Source organism: Choloepus didactylus, chromosome 19 (genome assembly GCF_015220235.1).
Source record: "Choloepus didactylus isolate mChoDid1 chromosome 19, mChoDid1.pri, whole genome shotgun sequence".
Taxonomy (NCBI): Eukaryota; Metazoa; Chordata; class Mammalia; order Pilosa; family Megalonychidae; genus Choloepus; species Choloepus didactylus.
In genome coordinates, this window is record NC_051325.1 from 45393633 (window position 1) to 45407258 (window position 13626).

The 13626-nt window shown below is 38.4% G+C and overlaps 1 protein-coding gene across 8 annotated transcripts in view; it reads right to left on the minus strand.

Annotated features, from left to right (window-relative positions):
* Positions 1-13626, minus strand: part of CHD6 (chromodomain helicase DNA binding protein 6) — a 293252-nt gene that overhangs the window by 119789 nt on the left and 159837 nt on the right. For all 8 annotated transcript variants that reach the window (XR_005213217.1, XM_037812432.1, XM_037812433.1 and 5 more), the window contains 7 exons: positions 12878-12995; positions 8746-8832; positions 8403-8537; positions 6832-6953; positions 5400-5643; positions 3456-3632; positions 2681-2824 (listed from right to left, as the gene is read on the minus strand). Coding sequence is in view for 7 of the 8 variants with exons in the window: in XM_037812432.1 (XP_037668360.1) it covers positions 2681-2824; positions 3456-3632; positions 5400-5643; positions 6832-6953; positions 8403-8537; positions 8746-8832; positions 12878-12995 (1027 nt within the window). In the remaining variant the exon portion in view is untranslated. The remainder of the gene's footprint in view (positions 1-2680; positions 2825-3455; positions 3633-5399; positions 5644-6831; positions 6954-8402; positions 8538-8745; positions 8833-12877; positions 12996-13626) is intronic.

The following is a 13626-nucleotide window of genomic DNA, read 5'->3' on the forward strand; positions in this document are numbered from 1 at the left end:
CCATGATTTGTTTTTCTTCTCCTAACAGCCTAGACCTAGACGGTGGATGTCTACTCATTTGACTGCAGTGGCAAAGATGACTTGCTTCCTCTCCCAAGAAGACAATGATAGAGTAGGGATTCAATGTCAAGGCACCTGGGTTAACTGTGAACTAAAACATGATACCAGTAAGATTAACCCTGACAGAAAAATAAAATAAGGAAAAATTCAAATACAAAAGAAAGTAAGTTTCAAGTCAGAAAGAACTGAGCAAAAATTTTAAAAGGGTAGAGTTTGCATAAATAAGTTGTAGGAGAAATGCTGTGGCAATGTCTCCTGAAAAAGAATGTTTTAAAAGAATTACTTAATGGAGCAGATTTTACACAATGATGAATATGCTTTATTTTGGAAACAGATGCTTCCTACACATTTATTTGTGTTTTAAAATACAGACATTTGATGCCATTTTAACAGTTTTCTCCTAACTAGCCCCAACCCTAAACCTAATCTTTTATGAGACCTTGATTTTACTAACCATGGTACTTAGGAATCTAACCCCTCCAAAATGGGTAAGGAATTACTATATAAGAACCCAAAGAAAATACACACTGATAGCTAATTGTTAAAGACAGGGACAAGTTCCATTCTGCCACATGCTGGATTCAACTTTTGCCCCTCACCTTGTTCATTATCTTTGAATCATTTAGAGGAGACTAAATGCCAGACATTGCTGGCAATATAACAAACACAACTTTGGAGAATATGAGGGCCTTTTCCTCAAGGAGGTCATTGTCCACAAAGAAGAAAAAAGTACATACCACAAATTAAGTGCAATGGGAGAAGAAGATGCCTTTTTAATGGTCTGAAAATGGAGAGAGAATTGGAGCTAACTTCTGAAGGATTGATACTTATTGCAAATGTTAGGTGACTTAAGTTTAATTCATCACTGATCTCAAAATCTGACTTGCATTATAGAAACAGACTGTACTTTTGACAGATGCTGACAAAATTCCCAAACTTTCCCACTCCCCAAATTCTCTGCCTAAACCCAATTCCACACAATTGCTAGATTAATTTTGTGTAACTAATTATATCATTCCTGCAATAAAAGCCTTGCATGGCTTCTCTATTACTTACCAAATTCTTCAACCTTCTTTCAAGATCTTCCCACAGTACCTCTCTCCCTAAGCCAACTCTGCAGGTAAACTCACTACCCTCCCCCTACAAGGGACATGACTCTCAGCGGTGTAAATCTCCCTGGCAACGTGGAACATGACTCACAGGGATGAACTTGGCCCTGGCATCACAGGATTGAGAAAGACTTCTTGGACCAAAAGGGGAAGAGAAATGAAACAAAATAAAGTTTCAGTGACTGAGAGATCTCAAATAGTTGAGAGGTCATTCTGGACGTTATTCTTATGCATTATATGGACATCTTATGCACTGGAATAGCTAGAAGGAAATACCTGGAACTACTGAACTGCAACCCAGGAGCCTTTATTCTTAAAGATGATTGTATAACTATATAGCTTACACTGTGTGACCGTGTGATTGTGAAAGCTTTGTGGCTGCCACCCCCTTTATCCAGTGTATGGATAGGGGAATAGAAAAAGGAGGACAAAAAGTAAATGAGTAATAGGGTGGATGGGGGGTATGGGATGTTTGAGTGTTCTTTCTTACTTTAAATTTTACTCTTATTCTTTTTTTGTGTGGTAATGAAAATGCTCAAAAATTGATTGTGGTGATGAATGCACAACTATATAATGGTACTGTGAATAACTGATTGTGCACTGTGGATGACTGTATGGTATGTGAATATATCTCAATAAAACTGAACTTAAAAAAAAAGACCTCCCCACAATATAACTCTAAACTCCTCTGGCCTCATACTCTACAATTCATCTACACAGTTTCCAGTTCAACCAGATGACTATTATTGAATAAATATTATGACCCCAATTATGCTGGGTTCTTTTTCTATGCAAAGTAGTCACCATCTCTTCTTTCCCCACCTGTTGACAACTTACCCATCCTTCAAAGTTCATTTTCAAAGTGTACTCTGTGAAGTTTTCCCTGATTCCCAAACAGATGCAACTTCTCTCTCCTTTAAAGTCTCCAACCCTACGATTTGTCCCTCTGAGGGTATTTAACCTTGTCTGGCTGATTTCTATAATTGCTAGAAAAGATTTATATCCACAGCAGATAGATCAGGGCTAGACCTTCCAAATGTGAGGAAAGTTAGTCTTTCTGGACAAAACTGAACTTACTAACCCCTCTACGTGTATGACTAACTCTTTCTCCTCCCCTGTGTATCTTGTATACAAGAAGATGGGCCTGAGAACATGTTGCAGATTATATAGGAGGAAGGAGAAAGGATGAGGGAAGCAGAAGAAAGCACCATGCTCCTGGAGCCAGAGCTATAAGCAAAATCATCAAACTTCCAAGTGAGATCAGGGAAGGCAAGAGGCCTCATGTGCTAACATACCATATTTTAAATCTTGATTCATCTACCCTTTGGAGCACTAAGAACTGCTAATAACCAGCTTACTCTCCCAACATAAATAAATAAAATAAAGGAAGTAATGCTTATGTTACCAGGGATGTGAGAATTAGTCAACTCCTGTCCCCACAGTGATATGTCTCCTTGATGTGAAAGGAACTGGCACAATTGTCCTCTTCAATTCTTCAGGCTCCTATTTACCTGTTCCTCTGTTTTCAGATCTCCAAACTCCTCCAAGAAAGCAGTCTCTGAAGGAAACTGTGATGGTTCCAGAAAATTTAGCAAACTGAAGAGCTCTTCCACAGAGTTCTGCAAGGGCGTTCCAGTGAGCAGCACTTTATGCTCCTGCATGAATTAAATGGAGCAAGATAAACAGCAATCGAGCCCCAAACAGTAAGTTCTAGTGGGAAAATTAAGCTACAGCTTTCTATCCTTAATTTGGGGCAATTCTGCTCTGCTTTTATGAAAAGATAGGGTGCCAAACTTTATAGGGGTACAATCAACAAATGGATCAACTTTCTTTTCACATCACCGATTCCAGTAGCAATTTCATGTTAACTAAAGCAACCAATCATTTATTCACTTAATATTACTGAGTGCCTAGCCACTATGTACTAGGCCCTGTGCCAAAACAGTTAATGTTAAAAGGCCATCATCCTTGGTACCAGAGCATTCAGGGACCTGGAAACAAGCCAAAACACCTTAGATTTCTAGGTCACAAAACTCATGGTATTTAAGATTCTCCTGAGTCCCTTTGGTAATCAATCCATGGCAAAGGTCAAATTGACGACCCAATTCAAACAAACAAACAAAAAATTTGATTCCTACACTATCACAGCTATGGAAGGCAAAAAGAAAATCTAGAGTGAAAGGAATATGCACAAGTTTAGTAAGCCACATGAAGAAGGGCTAAAGAATGCTTCTTCCATGGTGAGTAGAAGGAACCCATGTTTATGTAAAGAGCTTACCAACTTACCAAGGACATGAGCTTCAGACCCTCGAGAAGTTTACAGTTCCTATTCTTCAACCTGTGGGCTTCATCAATTATCACACAGCTCCAGTGAATCTTCTTCAGCTCTGGACAGTCTGCCAGGATCATCTCAAATGTTGTGATGACAACATGGAACTTGAAGACTCCTGAAAGGGGGTTTCCCTAAGGATGACACAATCATAGGCATGGCTTTATGCAATGGCTCTGGAAGTCTGCTAAGGGGTCCTTGTTGGATTAAACATAATAGTTGGACAGAACTATAAATTCTAGGGCCTAAGTGAGAAATCAACAAGCACTGTTTTCCTCACATGAGAAAAGAGAATACAAAAATGAACCAGCTATTGAGACAAGAGAAATCTCACTAAACAAATGAAACAGAAGCAAGAGCGCATGTATCCCTGTCCCCCCAACAAAGGTAAGAAAGATGAGCAGCACAAAAGCACAGCAAGGGAGCCTTTTATTTATTAATTGCCAAGATAAGGAAAGCAGGTGGGTGTTGATTCACACATTCCCACTCAGGAGCGTGTCTATAAAATGCATAGTTTGAATACCCAAAGAAGCCCTCTTGATACTTTTTGGATATAATTAGATTCATCTTCTAACTTAGGCTTTAGCACAGATTCAAAGTAATGATCCTGATTCACCCGGGCAAGTGCTACCAGGCAGGACAGGTCTTGGTCCTGATGCTACTGTCACATTTAAGAAGCAGAGCTGCATCAAGTTAGAGCACATCTCAAATTTCTTCTAAGTGTCTCCTTCTGCAGTCTACTGAATCCCTGGTGAAGAGCACTGGCTTTCCTCTGGTGGGATTCATTTAATTTCTGCCTTGCTTAATTATAAAATCCTGTGCCCAAGGCATCATACCCTCAAGAATACTCAGAGAAGTGATTATGCATAACAGAAACTATAGAAAAAATTTGATTGTGCTTTTATGTATTTGAAACCTGTTTTCTCTTTTCATCTCCTTGTCATTTTTGTAAACCTCCTCTCCTAAGTCCCTGGTTGGGAAACCATCCTCTGTATACTAATTCCTCTCCTGTTTTCTTTCTTCAATGAGCACATAACAATTCAGATGAAATCTTCTGCGTGTAAAAGCAACTCCATGAGCCAACCAAGAAGCCAAGCTTTCAGTATCCTGAAACAGGCCTTGGATATATCTCAGACACTGGAAAGCATACCCTAGGGCACTGAGTTTTATTATAAATAAAAACAAACTACCAGGGAAGAGAAAGAAGTCTACCTCAACAAACAAATTACTGTACAAAGTAAGTCAACAGTGACCCAATGTGATGGTTAGATTCATGTGTCAACTTGGCCAGGTGACCCAGCTGTCTGGTCAAGCAAACACTGGCCTAACAATTGCTGTGAGGATGTTTGAGGCTGGTTAATAAACCAACAAGCTGGTTTATTAAATCATCAGTCAATTAACTGCAGCTGTGACTGATGACTCACCAAAGGGCGTGCCTTCCACAATGAGAGAATGCAATTGGCTGGATTTGATCCAATTTATCAGTTGAAGACTTATAAGCAAGACAGACAGAGGACCTTCACTTCTTCTTCAGCTGCCCAGTGAAGCATTTCTTGAGGAGTTCGTCAAAGTTGCCAGTTTGTTTCCTGAGGAGTTCATCAAACACGTTTGTCAAAGATCCCCGTTCATTTCCTGAGGAGTTCATTGGACATCTTCCTTGGAGTTGACAGTTCGTTGACGGCTCTACAGAATTTGGACTCGTGCATACCCACGGTCGCGTGAGTCACTTTTACAATTTGATAATCAGAGACACCCCTCATTGATTCTGTTTCCCTAGACAACCCTAACTAATACACCCAAGGATCAGGGCATTAAAACTCCCAAAGACAAGTGAAGGAAAAGCTGCTCCGAGATTTGACATCAGGCTGTCCCTGGGTCACTGTGCTTCACGCGAGGCTCACCTGTGCATCTCTGTACACCATTTCATACTGCTGGATCATCTGCCTGCTGATCTGGCTGCCATGGTACACAATAGCATTCATCTCTGTCCACGTCCGGAACTCCCGCTCCCAGTTAGTGATGGTGGAGAGAGGGGCGATAATGAGGAAAGGGCCATGTATTCCCCTGAGGAATATTTCTGAAAGGAATGTGATGGACTGGATGGTTTTCCCTAGGCCCATCTCGTCCGCCAAAATACAGTTTTTTCTGCCAAGAGTAAGAAATACAGGTAATTCATTATCAACGTAGGAAAGATATAGAGGTAGGTTATCACTAAAAAGATGCTTCAGAAATACACCTTGACTCATTAGAGAAGGTCTTATTATTATCATTTTACAGAGATGAAACTGAGGCTGAGAGATGTTAGTTTTTATAGATAGTTTATTATTCATATCCTGCCTACTTCCTAAAAGGCCTTACGGCAGCTTGGGAGAAAATATATGAAATAAGTCCATTAAAATATAAAAAACTCTAAAGATTAAGATAATAGTAAAGACAGGGAGAAAAAAATATGCTTCAAACCTGAGCCAATTTCTGTAAGACAAACTTCCTAAAACCAAGGCAAAAATAAAAAGATGATGAACTACATGCTTCTCATTCTTAAACTTTTAACCCACATGATAAATTCCTTATCAGAGTAAAAATGTTGGCCTTTTCTGGGGACCCAGGATCATAGAGCTGCACAGAGCTGTGACACTGGAGAAGGTGTGGTGACTGCCCAGCCTCACTCCCTCACTGTACTGACAGGCAACCCAAGACCTGGAAAGTTAAGTGAGCTGTGCTCAAAGTCACACTAACCAAGCGGCAGAGACTTGGCTAGTGCACAGGTCTCCAGAATCCCATCTTAGTGTATTTTCCATCACAACATGCTGTGTTTAAACTCAATACTATGAGGTTGATTCTAGAATGTTAAGAAAATATTAACACACCTTTCTCAAATTTCACCTGTTTCAGCCAGATTCTGATAGGAACTAGAGCACAAATAGTTCAAAACTGAGCATTACCATACAAGTCCAGAACATTCATGGCTCACAAAAAAAGTAGGAGAACTGGGGCGAGAACCCAGATCCATTCCCTCTTAGAGCTTTTTCTTTTTCCTAGAGACTCAGAGGTAGAAAACAGCTTTAAAGGATTCTCTGAGTTCTGTTTCATTTAGGTTGACTTTAACCTTTTGGCTGGATTGACAAAGGGAAAAAAACAGCACAAAGTCAATGATGTCTACACTTGATATAAAAATAAAGTAAATCTTGGTATGACAAATGTGCAGATTACTATCCACAAATTAATGACTGAGGTGCTCCTTACTACTCTACTAGTGCTACTCTAAGATTTCCAAGTGAAGGTAACAAAACATCTCCAAGTACACACATGTGGTAGAAAAATCTAGTATCTCACCTGTTATACCAGTTAAAAAGCAGCCAGTTCATTCCCTCCAGTTGGTACTCCCGGAGCTGGTTACTGTTCTTATACTCGCGAGACTTCTCGAGTTTCTGCCAAGCATCTGAAGCAGGCCGCTCCTAGTGGAGGGAAGCAAGAACACAATACATAGAGAGGATGAATTTTGGAGCACAACATGGACAGGGACATAGGATGATAATGGGGATGTGGTAAATCTCAAATATATGTCCTAAGGCTTGTTTCAAACTGCACCAACTATTTACTGACTAATGTGCAGGTCTTATATCTTCCAGATTTCATTAGATTAAACTAAGAACACCTTCATAAGATTTGCAAGTAATTAATTAAGAAGAGAAACAGACCCACCTAAAATCTTGGTAAATATTATATTGTTTTACTTAGACTCTTAGATGCCATTCTCATTTACACATTGATGTTCCCAGCAAGCCAATATTAATCAGGTTTTTGGTTTCCATAGAAAGAATTTCTTCTTGTTATTTCTTTGTGTCTAAGGTATCAGCTCAGAACTAAGTACAGTGGGTCAAGTATTTAGTTGGTTACATTCTAGTCAGCACATAAGCAAAAATCTTGTGCAATCCAAATGAAATTCTCTAAATTCTCCTTACACAGAACAGAGGCAGCCTTATTTATTTTTTCATAAGATATACCAATTTTTAAGAATAATTCATCCTTTCTCTACCAATAGGAAATGGCACATTTATCATATACTAAGTTGCAACATATCCATGGAGATGAATCTAGATTCTTCATTCTTTTCCCCTGAACTGTTTGTCTATAGCTCTACAAACAGTGAGGAATTATTTTTTACAGATGTCTTGACTATTCTTATTTACTAATCTGTGCAACTTCAGAATCAATCTGTCAAGTTTCCTTAAAAACCAATGTCAAGTTCCCACTGGAAAACACTAAACCTGTAATTTATAAGTTTCAGGAAAATTTAAATTCTTGTATACTGAGCTGTCCCATCCCATTATTTTGCTTATGGACAAACTGAGCCCCTAAACTGACACTTTAGTCTTCTGGTAATAATAGAGAAGTTAAAAAAAAAAAAAAAAATATTCAGTGAACATAGGCTGAGAACCTCTGTTCTCTGGAAGGTGCCAGGGATCTACAGAAAAAGATTTCCCCTTGAGAATCTTCTAGTTGAGTGAAGCCAATGGGGAAAAACAAAGAAGACATGATTGATGGAGGAAGGGGTAACAAATAGGAAACAGGAAAGATAGTAACTATCTCCCAAGCTCCTTTCACATTTCTTATACCTTCTAACTCACTGACTCCACACAATGGCCATGCACCAGGAAATTCTAAGCTCATATTTAAGCTTCTTAAATGTCACATCTGTCAAAATAGAGTCCAAACTTAAAGCTGAATGGGGTGTTAACAAAGTCGATTTGGAGAGGAACGCACCCCAAACTGCAGGTTCAATGAGGAGTGGCCAAAGGCAAGTGACCACAGAAACCACTGAGGGACACAGCCAACTGGACATCCACAATTACCAAGTTAATACAATTACAAGCTATAAGAGGTGCAAAACAGAGATATATTACCATGTGTGTAATTTCAGGGAGTACTTGAAGAGACTCAAATTCTTTAACTTTTGCAGGATCTACATCTTCCTCTAGCTCCCAGGTGCTTTCTTCATATGGCAGTGAGCACCACTTCACTAGGTAATGCGTGACCTCCTGGTAGAAAACACAGGGTGAGAAACTTATGTTCTTTCTACTACATTAAAAGGCCTGAAAATAAACTCTGGCCAGCCCCTGAGAAACCACTCTACAAATATGAATGCCATTAAAACAAAGGCCACATGTTAACAAAACAAGCATTCACCAAAATATGTGGTGAGAAGAGAAAGACACTGTAGGAGAGGCAAAAATGGCAAACACCCACCTCCCCTGTTTCTGCATCCTTGGTATGGGCCACCTCTAAGATGCGATCAACTTCTACATAGTCCGGATTGAACAGATCTTCATCAGGCTAATGCAAACATAGGAGAACAGTTCAGAAGAGCCACATTCCCTCAAATCCAATACACAGTGTTACATCCAACACCCAGTGTTTCAGCTTTAAGTGACCTTACTCCCTGGGTCATAACAGCCAAGACAGAAAGGGTACACTGCAGAATAAAAGTCACTTCACAGATACTTCTTCACTGTCCCCCAAATCTGCTCTACATGGCTAAATTCAAAGGATCTCACCATGCTTTTTATCAAAGCCTGCAGCAGGGCTGAGGTAGGCCTTTCCTATTAGTCATTACAGTACTACTCAAAAATTAGCACAAAAAAGATTCCCTTTTTCTTACTGCACCTTGTTTCCAAGACAGCCCTCAGAAACTGAGAAATTGTTTATTTTTCTTCTTAACAGCAAGAACAAAAATAGCTAAGGGGGCCCAAGGGGAGTTTCTGGGGTACTGATAATGTTCTACTTTCTGATCTAGGTAATGATTACACAAGTGTGTTTATTTAGTAAAAATTCATTGAGCTATATGCTTTTAATTTATTTATAAACTTTATGCTTCAATTTTAAAAGTTTAGTTTTTTAAGTAAATATGCAACATTTAGGAATATTTAACGTGTGTCCAGAATTAACTGAAACTTAATGAAACTTAAATGAAACTCCCTAATAGGGTAGATGCTATAACTGCCTTACAAATGAAGAAACTGATGCAGAGAGGTTAAAATAATGTGACCAAGGTCATAGTGCTGCACGAAATGGACTTATACCCACGTCTTTCCTACCCAGAGACTGCTTCTTCGAATTCTGAAATCTTCTTAGTGCTTCTTAGGCTGGAAGGCACTTCAGGTGTTATCTAATACCACAGTCTAATCAATGCAGGAATTCTTTTTACATAATCTCTGGCAAATCCACCCTCATATTCAATTATTCCTGTGACAAGGAAGTTACTTATCCTCTAAAGCCCATTCCACTGCTGAGACAGCATTACCGCTGCCTGTTTAGTAGTAGTAGTACCATGATCTTTATCATCATTATTATTAAACTATAACCTAATTTCCTTCCTTGAAACTGTGACTCATTGTTGTGAACTGCTTCCTCTATTGTAGTAATAAGTAAGTTGATTCTCTCCTCTCCATGCTGGGTCTTCAAAGATTTGAAGGCAGCAATATCCCCCCATCTGGGTTAAATAACCCCAGTTTGTTCAACTGCTCTTCGTATGCCATGTTTCCAGACCCTTTAATGATGAGACAGCCAACACTTAAGACTAAGACTCAAGCACCACACTAAGTTCTAGAAACACTGTCACTTAATCCTTGCAGGTTTTCTGTGAGGTTGATCCTATTAGGTAGTATTATAGAATATAATACTGTAATACTTGCATATACAGGATACTGAGTCTAAAGAGGCTGAATGCAACTTGCCCAAGGCCACACAACTGTTAGCGGGAGCTGCAAACAAGCATTTTAACTCCAGAGTACAGGCTCTCAGTATTGTGCAGCCTGCTTTCAATCACTAAGCTATGTTTCTGCCCCTTTACCACTATTGCAGTCCTTCTGCAATTGCCCTTTAGTTTTTCCAAGTTCCTTGTCGAATACTGGTACTCAAATGAACAGAACACTTACAATTGAAAAAAACACAGGGCATAGCAGTACTAATCTATTGGTGGAGTCTAGGATTTGCTTTACTTTTTAAGCAGCTATACTCCACTCTTGACACAGTAAACCTGTAGGTAATTAAATTGGCAAATTTTTTGTCCCTAGAACCATTACCCTGTCATTTTCCCCACTCCACATTATATTTTTAGGATATAAATGTAGGACATTAAACTTATTTATTCTCATAATATTTCATTCATTATAGCCTGTCCAGGTAAATCTGAACTTTGTTTTTGTCACTTATTTTCCCAGTATTGTGCCTGATTACAAATCTTCTGAGTTTTCAGAAGGAGTCAGTATAGAGTCAGAAGGCCTCTGGCGTCTGGGACATCACAGCCTCTTGAGCCCGAGTTTCCTTCACATGTGCCCTGGCTATCTCATAAGGCGGTTAGGAAATAATGGATATGTAGATGCTCTATTCAAAACAAAGCTATTATCTACATCATAAAAATATTATTTACTCAAGTTATTAATAAAAATGTAGGATGGATCAAGACCAAAGACAGTATTATGGGAACTACTCCCCATTATTATTCTTCCTCAATGCCATCATGTCCTCCAATCTTCTCAAAAGCCTTTCCTCCCCACAAGAATATGAAGTCTTATGCTATTTTTACATTTCCTAACACAGTTCCTCTCCTTTCTATCCCAACCAAGGAAAAATCACTGTCTTGGAAAAACTCAGAAAACAGACACACTGAGTTTTGCAGGTGATGAAAGACTTAAGGGTCTGAAGCAGGGGTAGGGGTCTTACCTGAGGGAGCCAAACAATTCCTGAGTGCTAATCCTGGGCTAATACCACTGATAGAAATATAAGGAAGGCATGGGCCCTTGTGGGGCTTGAAGTGGAAAACAGAGATATATAAACAAGTTACTACACTGCAAATACTTGCTAAAATAAAGGTGTGAATAAAATGCTCCAAGAATAGAGGGAAGGTATCCAATAGGGTTTCAAGAGTAATTCTTTCAACTCTAGTTATCTTCCTTTCCTGTCTCTCTGTTAGAGGAACAAAGTCATAAAAAGTCATTCTCATATGCTTTAAAACCATCATGGAGAGGGCTGTGGCCAAACTTTAAGGCTAAACAGGAAAGACCCGAAATATTGGGATAAGAAGATTCTTGTTGACGTTATCCTAAAATAATCAATTTTTTGTCATTTGAGGAAAAGGAGCATAATACAAATAATGGATAGGTAAGTATGCACAGCAATTTACTCTGATGGCATCTGAGTGCAGTCTCAGGTCACCTGTATGAGTGACTTTCATTTTAAGAATAATTTTAATGTTTCTTTTATCTCAAAAGTTTTCTGTATCAAAATGAAAATTTACATGTTAACAAAAGAAGAAAATAAAAATGACCATGACTGCATCAACCAGAGAAAACAATGTCGGCATTTAAAGTATTTTAAAGATGTTTTCTATGCATTATTATGGTGCTTCTTTTTTTCCACATCTTCCAAAATGGAACTGCCTCATATACTGTCAGAGCCTAACATTTTTGACTAACGATATTTTATAACACTGAGTGTCTGTTTTCAAAAGCTCAAAATTTTGATAAATAAAAATAGAAGATTCTCATTTTAATTTGGATTTCTTTGATTACTAGTGGAATTTACTGCATTTTTGCATACTTATTACGAATTTTTTTCTTCTTTTATGAATTTGGTGTTTTGTATTTTTGAGTTAAAAGGGCATTTATCATCATTAAAGCTATCTGTGATGTGGGTACAGTGTATAACAAGTGTGTGTGTGTGTGTGTGTGTGTGTGTGTATGGTGTAAACATAAATAGGAAAGTTCTCATACTGGGTTAAGAAAAAATGTGCCATTATGTATGCAGGCATCTAATTAGGAAAAATGTATATATTTTAATGTATATACATACACATTACATAAGGTTTGTTTGTGGTATTTTCTGATGTACAGATACTACAGATTTGTTTAATATTCAAACCCATTAATCCTTCCTCTTTCTGGCAGAACAATACTTAGAAATTTCCAAGTTTATATAAAGATAATAATTATATTTTATTATAATACTTTCAGCTTATTTTTTAATATTAAAAATTTAAATCCTAGGAATTGATCTCTTCTTTAGGTGAAGAAAAGTTAAAGGATTGAATACATATTCCTCCTGCCCCATTTATTTATAGGTATTCTAACCAAGATACCAAAACACATGTTCATACGGGTGATCAGTTTGTAAGATTTTATCCTCATACCCTGGATAATTTGATTTCTTCAGCTTAAGTCTGGACTAGCTTTGCCTGTAAATCAGCACACACTTAGCAATTTGACTTGAGTGATAGATCTGCATAGGACTTCGACTTCAACTTAGAAATTTAGAAACTTAAACCCAGTATTTAATACTGCAAGAAAACAGCAGTCAAATGAGTCAGTAAATATTGCTTCACCTCAGTAAAAATGTGCTTCATCTGGGCTTGTTTATTCCTAAATCGCTTGATCTTCTGTGCGATGCGAGGATCCTTCTCAAGTTCTTCCATTGTGGCCCATTTACAGTGTAAGTAGGAACTATCCAAAGACAGGTATATTGTGAGACAAACATGTAGCTAGCAAATGATTGAGCTTTAAGGTGATCAATAAATAGGGAACCATCTATCATAGAAGCAGTGGGGTAATTTGTTGTAAAACTACCGGAGACTGGGTTTAGAAGGCTGCCCTTAAGGACAAAAACAGAACAAAAAACAAAACAACTGCTCTCTCAGCAATTTCTATAGAAATTGCCTCAAGGCAGAAAGAGGGAAGGTGCAGGCAGGCTATCATTGATACATGTTAGCAGAAGTGGGCAGGTGAAAGAAAAAGAAAAGAAAAATGCAAGAGAGAGGGTAAAAAAAAAAAAAAACAGTGTATAGGCTGAAGGACAGTAGGTCTCTACCCTGGGTGCAAATCATAACTGCCCTGGGCGATTGTGAAAAATACCAATCCATGGGACCCATTTCCCAAAGCCTTGGCTGGAGCAAGGGCTTCAGTAGTTTTAAAAACTTTAAAAAGCTCTCCAGGTAATTCTATGTGTAGCCAAAGTTCAACATTACTGTCAAAGTGAACTCAAGTCAATCAAGATTTGTGGGTCATGCCTTAGGGGCCATTCTCTGAAAACGTAGAAAATGGGATGCAGGAAAGAAAGCTTTATTCATATAAAATC